We start from the raw sequence: 20,602 nt of genomic DNA, 5'->3' as shown, positions 1-20,602 counted from the left end.
TAACCAAGTGGTTGCGGTTGCGGTTATAACTAATAACCGCTGATTATAACCGTTTGAGTACCCCTAATTACACCCCTGTACTTTATATGATTTTGAATTAAATATTGATAAATTTAATAGCTAAATTTAAGATCACTTTGATTTTGAGACCTTATTCAACTTTTCGGTTAAACAAATAATAAAATTGATTGAAAATACAATTATACTATTTAAAAAAAAAAAAACCTGAGGACCACTATGGTGCTGTTAATGGAGACTGGGTCCTCACGGCCATGGCTGTCTCACCTAACAATACCGTGGCTACTAACACTCCACACCCATGGCTATGACCATGTAGGACCCAACCTCCATGCACGGTCATGGAGGTCTTCAATTTCTATTTTTTTTTTAGATCTTTTTATTAAACGTAATTATATTTTGAATCTATTTTTTGTTATTTATTTAATATTAATATTGACGGATGACGTGTGACATTGGCTCTTTCTCTCTCCTTCTTTTAGAATTACTGCACATGTATATGACATATATGGTAAAGTTATATATTAAACGGTATTATTTATTTTATTTATTTATTTATTTTTCATCCTTCTTCTTGTGCATGATAATCATTGTGAATGACTGTTACCGCCTAGTTTTTTGTCTGGTTGCAGCGATCCACAGTATCAAAACGATCAAATTGTCACTCGCACACAGCCCATTTGAGCCCCTTTTCCATAATCAAGCGCCAGGCGAGCTGTTTTCCTCCTCCTTATCTCAAGCTTCAAGTATATCCTCTCTCTTTCTCTCTCTATCCCTGATTTATTTCTACCATAATCCTTTTTCAGAATGGGTTAATCAATCACAAAAAGTTGTTCTGATCTTGTGTGTATATATATATGTGTGTGTGTGTGTGTGTGTGTGTGTGTGTGTGTGTGTGTTTGCGTGTTGTGTGATGGCGGTTGTTGAAGCTACCTGAAGCTTTTTTTCCGAATTGTTTCTGTAGTTTTTGAATTTGGTCTTGGTTTTCGGAATGATTTTTCCTATTTTGGGGTTCAATTCTTGAGATTTTCTGCTGTTTTAGGGCTCAGCCCGATTCTGACTGATTGGTTTTCCAGGTTTTGAATTTGTTCGGATCTCTTTTGTGGCTTTTGGTTTGGATTTGTGCTGAATCCCGGCGTTGGACGAAGGTGATTGTTGAAGAATGAGTCAACCTAAAGTGAAGCGCCGTGTGGGTAAATACGAGGTGGGAAGAACAATTGGTGAGGGGACGTTCGCCAAAGTGAAATTCGCCCGAAATTCTGAGACTGGGGAACCCGTGGCTCTTAAGATCCTTGACAAAGAGAAGGTTCTCAAGCACAAGATGGCTGAGCAGGTCTCTCTAACATTCTTCTTCACTGCTAGTGCTTGTGAATTACTTTTTGTCTCGTATTCGTTCGTTCTTTCGAGAATTTAATTTGGGCTGCAGTTTTTTGTTGCTCCTAATTATTTCGTGGTGATAGGAGAGGTTATGAATATTTTTTCTTTGTATACTTTTGCAGATCAAGCGGGAAGTAGCAACAATGAAGTTAATAAAGCATCCGAATGTCGTTCGATTATACGAGGTTTTCTCTCGTATTTTATATTTTGTCTGAATCTTTCAATTGTACTACAATATTCTTAAATGCTGTACAAAAGAAAAAGTGATTAATTATGCAGAGAATACACTCATTGTTTTTGAAGATATCAGCAGAAATTAATTACGATAATTAACTTAAGTTTTGAGCTGAAGGGTGAGTTTTGATTAACATCGCACAGTACACCCCCCTTTTTTTTTTTTCTGTTTCTAAAATTGAGAGCTATGGGTTTTTTTTTTTTTTTTTTTTTCTTCGTATTCTCCTCATCCACGAAGAATGGAGATCCCAGTCCATTCCCTCATTTCGCGCCATATTATGCCAATCAAAGCGAGTGAATAGATTATCCAGATTGTTGAGAAAAGCAAACACTTTCAAGTGGTCGAAATAAAATTTATTAGTGCATGTTTACTTTGCTAACCACCTCCACTCTCTTTCGACAAGCATCTTTACTGATTGAGTAATGCTACCAACCTTCATGTTTTTGTGTATATTTAACAGTCTGAAACCATCAAGATTTGACATAAAAATGATTTTTTTTTTTTTTTCAAAAGCAAAGATGCTTTTTTGGGCAAAGCTGAATCTATTTTTGTCACTCTCTCTCTCTCTCTCATGTATTTGCCATTCTCTTACCACATATCTATTGTGAAAAGAGAAAATAGACATTTCAACAATGGCTTTTGGGCAATTCTACCGCAGCAATGTGGTGGTCATAGCATAGAGTTGACATGGCACGAGATAAGGCAGTGGTCTGTGTCCAGTCCTCATGTGGATTTAACAGGAATAGCAGTGTGTCCAAGGAACTTATTTAAAAAGAACACAGTGTGTAAAAACAGCTAATTATTTAAACGTTAAGTTCCTTCCCTTATTCTGCACATTTTCTGAATTATTTTATTTATTTTTCAGGTAATGGGGAGCAAGACAAAGATATTCATTGTTATGGAGTTTGTTACCGGGGGAGAACTTTTTGATAAGATTGTGAGTTGTCAAGTTTTCTGTTGGTCTACTTCTATACAATAGTTTATCTATCAGTTTTAAGGTGTCCAATACATCCACTAGAAAAAAAAATATACATTAGGCAGTTTCACCATTCCCATTCGTTTAACATGCATGTTATACATGATGCTTTGCTGCTCCCTTGTTCATGCACTTAGATATTTAACTTATCAGTTTGAGCCGTGCTATAGTTGGAAAAGAGTCTATAATTTCTAATTTATATTTTAAATGTGAAGGTAAACAATGGACGGATGAGAGAAGATGAAGCACGCGGATATTTCCAGCAGCTTATTAATGCTGTTGATTATTGCCATAGCAGGGGTGTTTATCATAGAGACCTGAAGGTCCATAACCTTTCTAACTCCCTCTGCTAGAAGAATATCAGTTAATTTGCAGGAAAGATTTTTTTTTTTTTTTTTTTTTTTTCATCTTTCAATTTAATGGATTTTTCTTGCAGCCTGAAAATTTGCTGTTAGATGCTAGTGGAAACCTCAAAGTTTCTGATTTTGGATTAAGTGCACTGTCCCAACAAGTGAGGGTAATATAATCCTATGTCTTCTGAACGTTTCCTTGGTTATTTATCTTCAATTATCAATTGATCTTGTTACTGTTAAGTGTCTTGCCATTTTTATGATCAGCATTGAAGTATAGTGTTATCATTAAATGTGTATCAATAAGGAAGATAAAGGCAAATTTTTCTTGGCTGTGCTATGATAGATGTGGAAACTTTTCAGGATTTTGCTTATCTAGTTATCTTACAAGTATTTCTCATCCTTAAATTTCTGTGAATTTTTTTTATAATATTTTTAACAAGGGGAAATTGGTTGGATTTGAAGTGTTTAATGTTGATAGGGCATCTAAAGATATACAATCTTTTTTTTTAAAAAAAAAAATTTATGGCATGTAGTGTAGTTTGTGTTAGTAATTAGGAACACATAAAAGCTCTAATAGCAAGCTTATATATATTTGACACTGTAAATAATCTGATATAAGCTATATTCAATGAAAAAATTGTATTTGTCACAAATTCATACGAATTCACGGAATTATTTCCATTTTGATGTATTATATCCGAAGGTAATAATTTAGATAATATATCCAAATATATTTGGTTAATAAGATCCAAAACATTTATTGATCTGGTGCAGATTCATAATCTATAAATAGAAATTATTGTGCGTCAATTAACATCAAAAGTATTGGGTTTAGAAGATATAATGTGTAATAGTTTTTTGCTCGGAGAACTAATTGAATTGTTGCCGGTGGAAGGAACAGGGCATGCTTTGGAAGAAGTGATCTATTACCTAGTCATCTTATTTGGGAATAGTATGATGGCCTTTAGTAAAAACCCCAATAAAATAACCCCTAAAAGCGAATCGTAAAAAAAGAAAAATTTTAGTTCAAAGCCCCCCCTTTTTAATGATCTTACCTTCTTGGAAAACAAAGTAGTAGTAAGGAGAGTCCTGGTATTAAAATTGAATATTCCATGAAATTTGTTGTTTTGGCATGCTTAAAAGGTTTCATGGCATACTTGGTTTTATAAAATATTGACAGCTTCCAGGGAAATTTGATCATGTTAATTGAGATTTTGAAGTGAAAGATTTATATGTAGCCACATCAAAGTTATTGGGCAGTGATGAACCGTGAAGAAATGAGCATGGGTGTATTGCAATAAGAACTGAAATTCTTTTTTAATGGATGGCCATCCTCGTTATTCTATATCATCTGCATTTAGTTCCAAGTTCAACTTTCCTCTTTTCAGTTCCACATAGTTAACTAGATTTTTACTTTGGCCAAAAGCAACAAAAAGAAAATCTAGATATTTTTACGTAGTTAATCAATCAAAGGTGTAACTAACAAAGGATCAGTATACTCCATTCCCATGCGCATGGTTTTTCTATTGGAAGATTCCAGCCTGAGTAAAAATTATAAATTATATTTTCTTATCGTCTCATCCAAGTAACCAATTTTATATTTTATAATATTAATAATTTTATATTAAATCAAATTTCTAGAATAATATAAAAGATAATCAACGTTGGATCCCAACAATTTTAACATGTACCTATCATTTAGCACATTATTCCATTGCATAATGTACCTTGGCAAGGAAAAACTTGAGTCTAAAAAAGACTAAAGCTCAATGGAAAAGCAAAGAATTTCACTTGTGAATAAGTGTTTGACATAGTTTTCCTTGACAGTTGATGTAACATTCTTAATCACAAACTCCCTCCAACTTAAACAAATTCACACTCCATTCCATCGATGTAGTCACCTTCTCAAACTAAACTTCTGTATGTATGCATATCTCTATGTAGGCTTGAATAAAACATTTGCCCTAAATTTAGTCTGACAAGTCCAAAACATGTCTTAAGAACATAAGTATGATTCTTTTGTAAATAATACAAGCACAATTAGTAGGTTAGGGAAAAAAACAAAAAAAAATCTCTTTCCCAACTTCTCAAAGCTTCTATAACTCCATAAATCTCATCTTCAGCCAAAATATACAACTCTTTGAATTACAACCTAATGATCAGCAGAATGGGTTTTTTCCATGTACAAAGAAACCTTACGAAATTCGCAATTTTCCCCATGAAATCTTCAATTAAATGCTAAAATACTAGTCAGGTTTCAAAAGCAAGCATGACAAGAAACGAATTTATTATAACTCTATCCATTTCTAGTGGCAGAACTAAAATTAAATTTCTACAATAATATAAAAGATAATCTACATTGGATCCCCATAATTTATTTTTAGTTCTGGTTGTGGAGGTGGCACATGGAGTGCGTTTGATGTGGACAAGGGGCATGTGAGAGCGTGTGTGGTGATTTTGTAGGCTAATTTTTCGATGATTTTCCAGAAAAGCTTTTGAGTGTTGATCCATTGATGTAAAATAGAGAAATGGTTTGAATGGTGGTGTGGGTGGAGGCAGGAAAGAGCATGTGCAAAAAGAGGCCACAAGAAAGTAGCTTTGGTACCATGTTAAAATATAAAATAAGCAGAACGATATTGAGAGAAGAGAAATAGAGAAGACAAGGATTTGAGGTGGTTCCGGCTTAGAGGCCTAACCCTACCATTATAATATCCAATAGGGTTACGTCTTTGTTCTATTGACTTGATTACTGTAAGTGATGTATTTATAGTGTTTATTGTACTATAATAGCATACATATAGTACAATGTGATGGGTTAAAGATATTTTACTGCTAGTACATTCTGCAATGGAGAAGTGTGCTGAATGGTATTCAAAGATAACGTTCATTGAACAAATGCTAGCTTATTAGAATATGGGCCAGATGATTTTGAAGCTTTTGGATAAGGACTAAGAAGCAAAATTTACACCTTAATACAACGAAGAAATTTGATGTGTAAAGATTTTTCCAGGGAGAGAATTGGTGTAATGATGGGGAGGATTAAGAAGAAGATGAGGTAGGTCCGTCTACTAATCCCATAGCAACGGCAAATGGGGCAACAGAGGAGAATCTGAAGCTCTTAGGGTGAAAGTTCATGATATGAAGATAGCTAGGACAAAAACATTTGTGAGAGTACAATCATATCCTCTCAAATTGTGAGAGTTTGATTCTTGATTTCTAGTTTCTTCTCTTTGAGGAAGTAGGTTGCTGAGAGCATTAGGGCTTTTGCCCTATTGCGTGTATGAACTTTGCCGTATATCTTTTTTACCATTCTTTTGGATAATACAAATATCACCTTATCCAAAAAAAAAAAAAAAAAAAGGGTGCTGTACAAGTTGCCGGTGTTGGATTAACTTGTAACTGATCTGTGAAATAGCTCAGGAAAAAAAAAATTGATCTGTGAAATAGAATAATGGTAAGATCTAATTTTTGGTTGTATTTCCAAGGTTTCAATTTACTACTATATATACTGACTGTATTGCCTTTTTGTCTGTCTGTCTCTCTCTCTCTCTCTCTCTCTCTCTGTCCCTCTCAGGACTTCCATCCATTATACGCTTTGGACACACCCATTCCTTTAATTTACTCAAAATCTTGCTTTTCTTACCATGCGTTAAATTTGCAGGATGATGGCCTGCTTCACACTACCTGTGGAACACCAAATTATGTTGCTCCTGAGGTTCGGACTGTTTCATAGCATGCATATATTTTTCCACATCATATACCTGCTTCTCCCCCTCTGGTGCTTAGGTCTTTAACAATATATGATATTGCCGTCTAGGTCCTTAACGACAGAGGCTATGATGGGGCAACTGCAGACTTGTGGTCATGTGGAGTGATACTCTTTGTATTGCTTGCAGGTTACTTGCCTTTTGATGATTCTAATCTTATGAACCTGTATAAAAAAGTGAGCATTTTATAAATTCTACTGCATAATCCTCCTATTGTTCTTCATATTCTACATATTATCCACTTTCTCTGTTTGCAGATTTCGGCTGCTGAATTTACTTGCCCCCCTTGGCTCTCTTTGGGTGCAATGACATTGATAGCTAAAATCTTGGATCCCAACCCTATGAAAGTAAGCAACAGTTTTCAGTGGCATTAACTTGATGAGTTTGTGTCCTTTGTATCTTATAAATATAGACTCAAATCATGTATTAATTTAAGATGCACAAGTTCTCTCTTACATTTTTTGTCCTAATATTCCCCATTGTTAGGACGCTTTATGATATTCTCAAGAGATTTGAATTATATAGGCTGTCAAGGCATTAGATATTTCTTTTCAGCTACTTAATACTTACCATAAGCTAGTCTGGGTGGCTGTCGCGAGAGTTTCATTGATTAGTATATGCAAGCAAGCAAGATGAGAAATGAAATTAGGACACATGTTCTGTCATAGTGCCTTGCAATTGTAGTTTGTGTACAGGAAAGGCACTATGTCTTGTGTTGTTTCACTTAATTCTTCTTTCTCCATGTATTATACTTTCTTTTATCCTTTCCTTTTAGTAGGCACAACATGTGGGGATTCAAACCAAGAAATCTGCAAATTAAGAATGTAAATGTTTTATTCTATCTACTTCATCTTCTCATTTTCTCTATTTTTCCTTCTAAAATTCCAAAAGGCATCATAAGAATATGTGAAAAGTTAATGCTTGACAGGTGAAAAGAGTTGGTTTTTTTTTTCCTCTTGTATTTGTAACTTATAAGATTGTCTAGGTAGTGACCATGCATTACCTCAGCCAAACCCTTGCTCCAATTGCATATGCATGAACTTGGTTCTTTGACTATATTGTATTTCCAAAGTGATGTTTGCTTCTGCGGTATAATTTATATAGAGAGAAAGGAATGCAAGGATCCATCACCAACAGTCTCGACCTTTGTGAAATGTAATTCAGGATATTGTGTTCTGTGTTAGAGATAAAATTAATATGCTTCATGGCCATAACCTATCTTAGGCGATAGATGGCTTCAAAGGTCATTGGGAGTCGTAGAGGAGATCATTTGTCATTAGCTCTATTTTCATGTTTTGTTGATGTAGTGTAGTATTGAGTCAACCCTAGTGTTATTGTTTATGCTTTGTTTCTTTCTTTTTTTGTAATGTTGGGTAGGGTGTAATTTGGAAAACAAAGAAGAAAAAAAGAATACTATATTGCATTTGGTCAGTTTGACCTTTGGAACCATGAGCAGCTGATTCCAGGCTCCCCATAAAAATAAAAATAAAAATAAAAATATGCAAACATGGATATACCATTAATCCAAATCTATTAAATGTTTTGTTTTTAAAGGTAATAAATGATCTGTGTCTCTGATTTACTGCAATCTATGGCAGCGGATTACCATACCTGAAATTTTGGAAGATGAATGGTTTAAGAAAGACTTTAAGCCCCCTATGTTCGTGGAAAAGGAGGATACAAATTTGGATGATGTAGAAGCTGTCTTTAAAGATTCCGAAGTATGCTCCAGATGAGTGTTACTGAAGTTATAGTATTGATCTTTAAAGAAAGTGCTGCATTGTTGTTCATAAGTATGTCTTACAAAGTGTTTGTTTTTGGTATTATTACAGGAGCACCATGTGACTGAGAAGAGGGAAGAACAGCCAGTAGCTATGAATGCATTTGAGCTAATTTCAATGTCAAAAGGGCTAAACCTTTCGAATTTGTTTGATATAGAACAGGTTCATATATTGAAAGGCTTTCTTTCTGTATTGCCATGAAATTAATATCTTCCTTTATGCGATGATCGCCTGCTGGTTTTCTCCTGGATTGGGGAAAATTTGTGGTTTATGAAAAATATTTTCTTTTTTTCTTTGATAAGTATATGAATATGAAATATAATAAACATGCTCTATTAATTTATTATTTTATTCTTGCTCTATTCATTTATTCTTGTTTAAGCAGGGCCTAGTAGTACTTAAAGGAGGATCACTTTACAAAACAAATTGGGAAGGGAGTCTAAAATATACAGTGAAAGGGATTTGTCACAAACAATGAAGTGAGCCAAGAAGGTTCACTAGATCTAGACACTAATCTGTCTTAATTAGTCATAAAAAAATCTTGGTGATTGGTGAATTTTCATTTGGTTTGGCCTGATATTCATCTCTAAAGTCAAATCAATTATGTTTTTGGTTTTTTCTTTGTTATATTTATTTTAGGAGTTTTGGAAATCTTGCTGAGAAACTCTGCTATGATTCAATATGTGATCCTGCAAATGCATTATCCGTGGAAAGTATCAATTTTGAAAATATCAAGCCTTTTTTAATTGAAAAAGTTGTTTATCTGTAATGCTATATATTGTAATATAGACCGAAGGAGGTTTCTACTTGCTATGGCTTTGTGCCCACTATCTAACAGATAACTGTTTCCTTGTAAGCAGACCATGTATCTAGTTATGGGGAAATAATTTAGACATCTTTAAAGTTTTAATATAAAATATTGTGGCTTATTTATGTTGGGGTTTTGTCACGATGCCATGGATGCAGGGATTCAAGAGAGAAACAAGGTTCACATCTAAATGTCCTGCCAATGAGATCATCAATAAGATTGAAGAAGCTGCAAAGCCTCTTGGTTTTGACGTACACAAGAAAAACTACAAGGTGAGAAAAATGCAGTCAACTAACATAACTTAGAACTAGCATTTATGTCACAGGGATTGTACTACTTTTATTTTTTCAGTTAATTTGTTTTCTGATATTCTTTTTGGGTGACATTTATTGGTATCTTATGATTGGTATCTTACTGAATCCCTTAGATGAGGCTTGAAAATATGAAAGCTGGAAGAAAGGGAAACCTTAATGTTGCCACAGAGGTACATGACAATCAAGTTGTATTGGTACTGATTTGCTGGAATTATTATATATTCTGTACCATTTTTACATATTCTTATATTTTAATCAGATATTTCAAGTGGCACCTTCACTTCATATGGTTGAAGTGCGGAAAGCGAAAGGGGACACTTTGGAGTTTCATAAGGTTTGTTATCATCTTTTGCTTTCCATTTGTCTACCAAATTTCCATTTTTCCCGCTTCCTTTCTCCTTTCTGAGGGTTGAAGCCGAAATTTCAACGACCACCCCATTTCTCATGGAGAGTGGAAGTGCCATTTGGCCCTAAGGCAAATGCCATTTTTCATTTCTCCTCCTTTCAAAGCGACGATCATCTATTATTCCGTTAGCATATGGTGGTTGCTAAGTCATGAGGGGGGAGAAACAGAGATTTGCCCCAACTAAAGTAGGCTCTCTCATTAGCTAGGGCTGTCATTAAGTGACATTAAGACATCAATTTATCCTGGTTAGGGTTAATTTTTGTCACCCTAAAGCTGATTTGCAAAACAGCCATATTGCCGCAGCTCTATTGTTAAAGTCTAGAGGCCTTTCACATACTTAAATTACTGCTGCTTTTTTTTTCTCCCATGTGCAGTTTTATAAAAACCTATCAACCTGCCTGGAGGATGTTGTTTGGAAAACAGAGGAAGACATGCAAGAAATGAAGTAAATTCCAGTGTCCACTCTAAAGTGTTGTATCCATGATGAATTATTTTCATGCTACCTTTCAAAATGTTCTGTTGTTCTATGTGTCCATTCTTTTCTTTTCTCTCCTTTTCTTTTCTTTTTTTCTTTTGTTTCCATAGATTAGATAGACATGGCTTTACCAATTGTTTTCCATGTTATTTTTGTTGGAAAGCATGGACAGATACCATAGAGTTCCAATGTTTGTCTTTATACCTAAAACAGATCACTCTTCATTTGATATGATAAGAAAATTGTGTATTTTTTTAACACAGCATTCCAAGAAATGGATCCTATAAGAGCACAAAAGAAACAAATTATAAGCAAAAGCACAACATCAACAAAACATGGAGTAGAACTAATGACTAAGGATTTCCTCCACGGATCTCCATAACCATTGAAGCTATTTATTCTCCTGATATGCATTATGGCTATGGCTCTAATCAAGTCAAGTATTGGCTCTTCGAGCTCGGTTTGAAAAAAAAATATATGCTTGGGTCCGAGCTCGAATCAAGCTTAAGGAACATGTTCGAGCTTGGCTCGATACTAATTAAACAAGTTTGAGCTCGACTTGAGCTTAGGCTCATTTGATTAAACAAGCTAAAGCTTGAGCTTAGGTTAGATTCCAATTTTTAGTTTTACTGGACAAATTAACAATAATTATATGCCTTTAAATTGTTAATAGCTACTTCAATCTACCAACCCATCCGGTCCATAAAGATACCTGACCCAAGAAGAATAGAGTTGAGCTGGAGCTGGAGCTGAGCTGTTTGTCCCAAGGCCAAAAGAGAGATTGATTCGGTTGTTTTTGTAAAAATGCCTTACTGAATCTTGACCGTCCTTTTTTAAAGGAGAGATCCTTTTCTTTTTTAAAATTTTTTTAATTTTAATTTATTATTTTTTACAGAACCTAAAGCTAGATCCTTAAAGACACCCATATTGTGACTGAAAATTGAGTTAAACAAATCACATTCCCTGTTATGAGGTTTTGCTTGACTAGAAATTCCCATTATATGAAATCATATTTATTAATTAAAGCGATAACAAGATTTCACCCACTTACAAGTTACAACAAGCATGCCCATTGTCATCATCAACCTGTTTGTCCTATTAATGCCTTAAATTACTTATTTAAAGATCAGGATTTAAAAGTCTGTGCATCTAATATTGTACATAATGTTACATTATTTAATTTTTTTTAAAAAAAGATGTGTTAACATTGATATAATATACAGTATTAAATACATCAACTTTAAATTCTAATCATGAAATGAATATCATCCGATCCTTCCTATTCCATTTGAATATAGGATGATATTAAATCAATCAACCATTCTCAAGTAGAACATAGGATACCACTAGGACAAGTCTTCTACAATTTTGTTTTGGTAGCTTTGTTTGATAATACTTCCTTCTCCTTTTTGTTTTCTTTATTTATTTATTTTGAAAAAAAAAAATTAACAAACAACTCAAAACACAAATCACCCACGAAATTATTTTCATTTTTATATCACATCAGAACATTTCTTTTAAATAAAAAAACAAAAAAAATACTCTCAAAAAACATTAACAAACAGAGCTGTATTCATTTGCCGTCTAGCGGGAGTTAGACAAATGCTTGACCCTATGATGGTCCACGGAAGCTTGGGTGGTTCTGGGAACAATATTTGATGTGGGGAGCCGTTCTAAGGCGGCTAGAATATTAACCATGGGAGGCCTGTTCTTGGGATCTGTGTGAAGGCATTGTACTGCAATTGCAGCTGCAGCCTGGGCTCCTTTCTTGGAATATTGACCTCCCAACCTGGTATCCATAATCCTCAACACTCGTTTGCTGTCACTCAAAAATGGCTTTGCCCAATCCACCAGGGTTTCCTCCACAAACCCAACTCTATCATCAGCCATTGCCCGTCTTCCTGATAATAACTCTAATAAAACGACGCCGAAGCTGTACACATCACTCTTTGGTGTCAAGTGACCTGTTTTGTTTAACCAGTTTATCAAAAGGAGAGATATGTTAACTTCCCTTCCTCTATTCCTTGAGAGAAGAAAAAAGAAATAGTGAAAAAAAAAAACAAAAAACAACAAAAATAGAGAGAAGACACTTTATCATGACTGAAATGGTTCCTTTTCATCTTGTTTTTTAATAAAATATATATAAAGCAAGAAAGCAGTGAAAGGGTAATAGGTTTAATCCTACACAGAATGGAGGTTTGGATAAGTTTCCTACAAGCTTTACAAACCACTAGATGGGGAAATTTTCTCAAACTGTATAAAGAGCACAAGCAGAGAAAGGATGAATAGGAAGTGATGCTTTGTGCAGTACTGTACATAAGATAAGAAGATAATGTGTAGGGAAAACAAACATAAGGCAGGTAAGGCGTGGAAAATATAGCCAGCTAGCTGGCTCCTTTAAACTACATATTGATAACTGCCTGAGCAAAGATTTGAGTATTCTAATCCCAAGGTTAGAGGGGGTTCATATTGATAACTACATATGGTTCTCTGCATTCCCTTGGTTTCATTTCCTGGTTTCTTTCTGCTTTTGTTCTTCCTGGTTTGCAAGTGTGTTAAAAAAATTTCTCTCTCTCTCTCTCTCTCTCTCCAAAATATAACGTATTGATAACGTCAAACCAATTGAATGATTAACAGAAAGGTAAAGCCTACCTGTAGCTACATATTCAGGGGCAGCATATCCCTGAGTTCCCACTACTCTGGTTGAAACATGAGTATTATCTCCAGTTGGCCCATCCCTTGCTAAGCCAAAATCTGAAAGCTTTGCGTTGAAATCCTACAAAATACGCTACTGAGTCAGGAATAAGAACTTACTATGCAGATATAGTAGTAGAACTTCTGATCTGCAAATCAGAACTTTCAGCATTTCAGCATACCGAATCGAGTAGAATGTTGGAAGCCTTTAGATCACGGTAGATTACATTGGCATCTAAGCTGTGTAAGAAGGACAGCCCTCGTGCAACACCAATGGCAATATTCATTCGTGTAGCCCAACCAATAGGTTGAACACCTTCTGCAAAAGAAGAAAACAAAGTTCCCAGTATTCTTAATTATGAAAAAATTACAGCTTAGTTCAAAATATCCCATTCTAGACAGGGCATATAAATTTGATGAATGGATTGCTTTCCTCAGAAAAAGGAACCACACTACAGAAGAAGAGGAAGAAGTAAGATTGTTTAATGCCACAATTAATATTGAATGATTAAGTTCTTATTAGATTAAGTTTTTAAGACAATTGATGATTTAATATTATATCAGAGTAATGGTCTGAATTCGAACCCCGATTTCCATAATTTATCTCTCATTTCAAATAAATATTCTACATGTTAGGTCTCACTTGTTGAGAGAGAGTTTGAGCCCACACGTGAGAGAGAATATTACAATATTAAATAAATTATTCCATTCAACTTTTCCTATCATCTTAAGCTTTTGAGACAACTGGTAACTAACATATAATAAAAGAGGAGACAAAGAAAAAAACAATAATGCAACTATGAAACAAATTGAGATTACATTATTTCCATTGCCCTATAAGTTCCCTGACTAGAAGGTATATAATAAGACAAGAAGTGGCGTGAAAGCTTGTCTAGAAAGCATTTCTTAGTTTTCTGGGAACATCGAAAAGTGTTCTGTCTTCAGTTTTTTGCCTTCAGCTACAGAGGAAAAAATAATTCGAAACAGCATGTCCCTTAAAATTCTTGCCACTTTAACACGTGCTTGAGGAAACATTTTCTGAAAAGGGATCCAACTATGCCTTAATTTCTAAGCTCTAATAGTTATGGAAAAAGTTTATTTTGCCTCACTAAAAGAAGTACCAACATAAATACCAGACCTGTTTGAAGAGCGCCCTACTTTTCCCTTTACTTATATGAAGAACAAGAGCTTTTGTAAGCTGAAAGAAGAAGAAAGAAGAGAGGAAGGAAACACTATATTATTCCTTCATACATCTACCATAGGGCATCTCCATGAGTTTGAATAGAAAACTAATACTCATTATTATGGAAACTTAGTTAATGCGGATTACAATAAGAGAAAAAGAGGGTTGCTAGAACACATTCCCCTCACCATCTTCCCTCTTTCAACATTTCGATTTTTTCAAAAAAAAAAACAAGAGAGAGGAGATGGTAAGGGGAATGAAAAATAGCATTTGCCAGAGAAAAAAATCAGATCAGAAATTAACTAAGTTTCCTCCTTCAACACTCCCTCTTAATATGATGCAAAGACGTCTTGCATGCCGTGCTTGCATAAGGCTGAATGAAGAACACTACAGGACACTCTCTTTGTTAAATTATCGTTAAGTTGATTCTAAGGAGTTCCAATGACAACTTGACTAGTCTTTTCGGAGGGATAGCGCATATATGACTAGTGTTTTTCCTGAGTTATTACAACCCCTGTCGCACAAAGCCACCAGAAGTATCACTGCAGCATCAGAACTCCACAATTTCTTCAAGAATCAACAGAGATACTAATCTTAAATAAACTTCTTCTGCAAGAGATACTAATGGGATGGAAAATATATATATATATATATATATAACAACACAAACAATCACACAAGCACACATATTTCACTTGTTTTTTCTTATGACTACAAGGCTGAAGACAGGGAAGAAAGCTGCACTAAAAATAAGTTGTTTAAAAAAAAAAACAAGAGCTCATAGAGTCTCAAACGTCGATCCTAATTCAACAGTGGACTATCCCAATTCAAATGACCCTTATATCTAGGTTCAAACACATGAGAAACCTAACTAGAACTTTAACATGCCAAATGTATCACCTCACAACATGGGCTTGGAGCCTATAAAGTTCTAGTTCAGGTCTCACAAAATTTTGGCCTTGGGAGCTAGCCCCAAAACCTGCAAGGCACCCTGCATAAGCCAAGGCAGATATAATCATGTATTTCTAATTGACAAGGGTATTTCATTAATACCTGAGAATGTATATAAATTCATCCAATGAATAGAAAGCTATTTACACTATTGACGCAGTACCATAACCAGTACAAGGAATGTTGCATTTAAATCTATGAGGGGAAAAAAAAAAAAAAAACCCAGAAAAGGATGAGAAAAACTTTTAGTGAGGGGAATGTACTTACTTCTAAATAAATGATTCTCCAAGCTTCCTTTTGGCATAAACTCGTAAACAAGGAGCCTATTCTCAGACTCTGAGCAATAACCAATGAGTTTCACAAGGTTTTCATGGTGAAGCTGACCTAGATAATTAACTTCTGCCTGCCAAGTAGAAAGGTCCAAAACAGACAACAGAGGTAAGGTTTTGTAAAGCCCAAAGATGAAGAAAAAAGCTTATTATTACAGTCCACATTGCACATACAAGCCATTCCCTGTGGCCTTGAAAGCTTTCAGGCTTGAGTCTCTTTATTGCCACTACTATCCCAGTTCCTGGTTTAGTGGGAGCTAAAGTGTTCCCATCAATCCATCCTTTGAAGACGCACCCAAACCCGCCCTCTCCAAGTACACTTTCTGGGCGGAAATTCTTTGTGGCAATCTTGAGATCATTGAAGCTAAAGGACTTGAGATTGTTGGAAATAGATGCATCACTACTGGATGTTATAGAAGATGGGTTCAAACTTCCCAAAGTTGTTTGCTCGCTGGAAGTTGAGGAATCCTGCTTTGCCTTACAATCAGGCTTTGTACTTCCTGAGGGGAGGAAGAAAATACAAGTTAAAGCCAGCAAAAAAGAAAAATTACCTTCAAATATTATCCGTAAAACCCAGAAACTTACATTACAAATAAAAAATCACGAAATTAAGTACATTATGCTAAGTAAACATGGACTTGGGAAATTGAAATCTCAGCTTACATCTTCCATCACACTGATATATATATATAAAATCCCCCTGGCCCTCCCTCAGTCCCTCCGAATATGTTTTGATGTGAAATTATTCAATAAACAGTTTTATTTATGAGTAATGATATTTAATTACCATTTAGTAGAGTAGTATATGACTGTTCATACAACTTCACAACATGGAAGCAAAAATCAACCCTTGTCATAAACAAAAAAAACAAAAAATTGATTTTCACTGTAACGTAATCTACTATGACTCGTATCCTTAAGACGATCACTATTTCATCCAAATATAGAAAGAAGAGGAGTAAAACTAGAACTAGAACCAATAACAAGTCTATCTAAATCCAGAAACCGGAAAAAACACAAATTTTCCTGAATCACCCAAGTGGGAGAAGATAAAAACAGATCAAAATTGAGATAGCCATTGGCGTTCACAGAAAGAAAGAAGAAATGGGTAACGGAAAACGAAGGGCTCACCGGAAAAATTGGTAGAAGAAGCATGGGCACACTTAGCTGGTTTTTTGAAGCAGTTCCCCATAACTGGTCCCGTCAGACGCCAAGTCCCGAGGAAGAACAAAGGTCATGGATTTGGGTCCGTGGGATAAGCAGGAGGACGAGAAGGAAGAAGGAAATGACGAAGAAGCAGCAGCAAGGCTGCCCATTTGGTAGGGAAGCGAACGAAAATAGCAGCAGCAGCGGCTACTTGGTCAAATCCAACAAAATCGTTTTCCTCCCGTTGAATCCACAAAGCCACGTACCCGTCGGAAAATTAGAAAATGAAAGGAAAATGACACGTTTTCTCCCTTAACAGTTCTGGCTGCTTATTTCTTTTTTGTTTGGGAAAACTACTTTTGCCCTGCAAACTATAATACCTTGGCATTTTTTTTCAATGAATTATCAATTTTACTATTTTACCCTATGACCTATTATTTTGTGTTCAAAACTCTGTTTCGTCAGTCAAAACCGTTAACTCAATCAGTCAATCCGTCACTTTGCCTCATGAACTACAACACATTGTCACTTTGTCTCATGAACTACAACGCATTGTTACTTTGACCATATGAGTTAACGGCTTTGATTGAGAATAGAGTTTTAGACACAAAATAGTAGTTCATGGGTGCAAAGTAGTACAGTTAACAGTTTATAGAAAAAAAGTGTCAATGCATTGTAGTTCATAAAGACAAAATGTAGTTTCCCCTTTTTCTTTTTGCTTGTCTTTTTTTTTTTCAAATTTAATAATAATTTTTAAAAATTATGTCAACTTTAGAAACATAAAAAATAAAATAAAATAAAAAAATGATATGTAGGAGGCCATATAGCATTATTGGGGAGGAAATATGATTCTCTCCATTACAAATAACATGTTGAGTATTTATTTTATAGTTACATTTAATTGTATATATAATTTCGTATTATCTAATTTTTCTTTTTAAAAATAGTGTTAATATTGACTCGAATCAATCCTAACACTAAAACGAATACTTGATCTTTGTCAATTTTCTCTAATTTTTTCTTAAAAAAAAGTCAAACTCATTATTTCACATTATGAAATAATTTTCTTTATTTTCTTTTTATATTTATATCACATCAATTATACAGCACACTTTAATTTTATTTTATTTTATTTTTTTCTTTTGCTGAGGGGTCCATTTGGCATTGAATTTAATACTGCTCCCCCTTGGCTGTGGAAAATTCCTTGCCTTTTGGCATATGTGGTCAAGAGAGGGAATTGAAGCTCTCTATGGTCAAAAGGATTGCAATTTTTTATATAAAATGCATCCACTCTGCGCCGACAATTTAAAATTAAGGGTAAAATACACTTAACCTCTTCAAACTATCAGTTCAACGATAATTTGCTTTTCAAACTACTAATTGCGATAATTTTTTTCTTAAACTACTAAAATAATGATAATGTACCCTTCAATGTTAGTAAAATGATGAAATTACTCTTATAAAATTTTTAATAAGTCAAAAATACCATTAAATTTTTTTTAAAAAAAAAAAAATTAGGATTTTGTTTTTATTTTAGAAAGGGTAGTTTCGTCATTTTGTTAAAATTGGGGGTACATAATACATTGTCATTGTTTTGGTAGTTTGGGGGTAAATTGTCGCAATTAATAGTTTAGAGAGTAGATTGTCATTGGGGTGGTAGTTTTAGGGGGTTAAGTGGACTTTACCCTAAAATTTATTTGAATAAGTAAATTTTTTTTTTTTTTAATGAAATCTCTCATATTATCGGTTCAAATTGCTAATAATTCGAATAGATAATTACTATTAATTTGAACAAATAATGTCATAAAACCCATATAAAACTTAATTTTTTGAATAAATAGTTGGACAACCCAGATAAATAAATTTTGTATAAAATATTTTATATTATTTGTTCAAACTTGTTAAAAATTCAAAAAAAATGAAATGGTTTGAAATCCAATCCTAGTCGTCGTGGCAAATTCATTGGAGGAAGCAATGGGAAAGGATGCAGCAACATGAGAATAAACTCCTCACGGAGTGTTTGGCAAATTTACTGTTCACACACTATTTTTTCAAAAAATTCAACATCAAAATATTTTAATTTTTTTTTTCTACTTTTTATATCGCATCATTCATTTTTTATTATTATTATTTAAATAAATAAAAAATTTACAAAACAAAAACTTTTTCACTTTTCAATACAAAAATTTTAAAATTTTATACCATATCAATCATTTTCATTTACAATAATGAAAAAAAAAAAAAAAAGAAGTCGCCAAACACACCCTTAGTGCATGAATAATTGGTTAAGTGTCAATTCAGTTCAAGTTTTTGACAGCAATAATGTGAACAATTGGTGTGAAACAACAGAAAATATTTCCCATCAAGTGTAAGAGTCAGCACTGCAGTCTATCTTGACTAATTCCCGAATTCATTGGTCTTCTCTTTTTGGGTCGGTTTAGGGTTCAAAATCCAAAGCTGACGTGTATTTAGATTTATGTTTTGGCATTAATTGACCGTAAGGCGTAAGCTCCAACCCTTGGAAAAGCTTGACCAGTAATTCAACTTTATATGTACTACTTTTTTTCTTGACCAGGTACATTTGACCCAGTGGTGATTGTCTATAGATTTTGTACAAATACTCTCCCATAAAAGGCTTTTTACAATAGACAAGGGTTTTCTTTTTTAAGGATATTTTTTTTTAATTCAATTAATTAAACAGTAATAATTGGGTGATTAAATTTATATCTTCATATAAGCTTAAGTTTTTAGGATAATTAAAGCTTGTTTGGGATTACGATGGAAAATAGAACTTTTGGATAAAGAGCTTTTGCCTGTGAGCTTTTGGCAAAAGTGCTATTACTGAAAAACTGTTTACATGTTTGGTAACTACATGTCTTAAGTACTTTTTTGATGTCAATGATGTTTGGTAACAAAACTAAAAAAGTGCTTTTAGTTACAAAAATGACAATAAATGACATGTAATGATTTTTTTTAGTCTATACTAAAAAAAATCATTACATGTCCCACTAAAAATTATTTTGTAATGGTTTATGTAACAAAACGTCAACATTTTCTTTCTTTTATACTTATATGTAATAAAAAGTGATGTCAATTATTTTCTTTATTTCTTTTTTTAAAATTATTTAAAGTATTTAACACACTTTTTAACACCACAATACTTCAAAGTATTTACACATAAAAAAGAACAACATTCAAGGAGATCCGTACAACATTTTAAATAGTTTATAACAAAACAACATTAAAAAAATAAAAAATAAATAAAAACATTAGCGGCTCATAAGTAGATTAGCAATATGATCACATTCAATGTTCTTAGAATTTTCATTGGACGTCTCTGATTGTTGTATGTTTGACTCATCTTGTACTTCATGATCGCCTATACTGTCAGTTGGAAGTGAATCCTCATCATCATCATATGGTTTGAACTCAGCATCCTTTATTGCATACTTCCTAATGAAGTTATGAATAGCCATAGACGCCACCACGATTTTCACTTGTTTATCATAAGGAAAATTCAACATGAAATGTAATAACTTCCACTTATTTTTTCGAACTCCAAATGTTCTTTCAATAGTGCATCTAAGTGATGAATGTGCATGATTAAAAATTTCATGCATACCCCTCGGTTAGCTTCCGCAACGAAAGTCTAGTAGATGATACCGCTCCCATTTGTATGGCCCCATGTATCCCTTCATGTGAGGATATTCTGCGTCTACCAAGTAATATTTTCCTGCAAAAAATATACGAATAACGGTCATAAAAAATATTGAAAAATATATTTTTTTT

At 33.9% G+C, this 20,602-nt stretch overlaps 2 protein-coding genes across 2 annotated transcripts; one reads left to right on the top strand and one right to left on the bottom strand.

Annotated features, from left to right (window-relative positions):
• Positions 1–577: 577 nt before the first annotated feature.
• On the top strand, positions 578–10,768 carry LOC132163376 (CBL-interacting serine/threonine-protein kinase 3-like). Its single transcript, XM_059573638.1, has 15 exons — positions 578–764; positions 1,095–1,351; positions 1,518–1,580; positions 2,496–2,567; positions 2,822–2,929; positions 3,043–3,123; positions 6,621–6,674; positions 6,777–6,902; positions 6,984–7,073; positions 8,325–8,447; positions 8,559–8,669; positions 9,474–9,587; positions 9,743–9,799; positions 9,889–9,963; positions 10,410–10,768. The coding sequence occupies exons 2-15, from the start codon at positions 1,181–1,183 to the stop codon at positions 10,482–10,484; spliced, it is 1,320 nt and encodes a 439-aa protein (XP_059429621.1). The 5' UTR covers positions 578–764; positions 1,095–1,180; the 3' UTR covers positions 10,485–10,768.
• A 1,202-nt stretch (positions 10,769–11,970) lies between these two features.
• LOC132163377 (probable serine/threonine-protein kinase PBL18) lies at positions 11,971–17,075 on the bottom strand. Its single transcript, XM_059573639.1, has 6 exons — positions 16,799–17,075; positions 15,842–16,167; positions 15,606–15,741; positions 13,387–13,523; positions 13,163–13,286; positions 11,971–12,474 (listed from the first exon to the last, which is right to left on the bottom strand). The coding sequence occupies exons 1-6, from the start codon at positions 16,857–16,859 to the stop codon at positions 12,095–12,097; spliced, it is 1,164 nt and encodes a 387-aa protein (XP_059429622.1). The 5' UTR covers positions 16,860–17,075; the 3' UTR covers positions 11,971–12,094.
• Between the last annotated feature and the right edge of the window lie 3,527 nt (positions 17,076–20,602).

The sequence above is a fragment of the Corylus avellana genome, chromosome ca10 (assembly GCF_901000735.1).
Source record: "Corylus avellana chromosome ca10, CavTom2PMs-1.0".
NCBI classification, from domain to species: domain Eukaryota; kingdom Viridiplantae; phylum Streptophyta; class Magnoliopsida; order Fagales; family Betulaceae; genus Corylus; species Corylus avellana.
The sequence above is the reverse complement of the archived record's forward strand: the minus strand, read 5'-3'. Positions and strand labels throughout refer to the sequence as shown.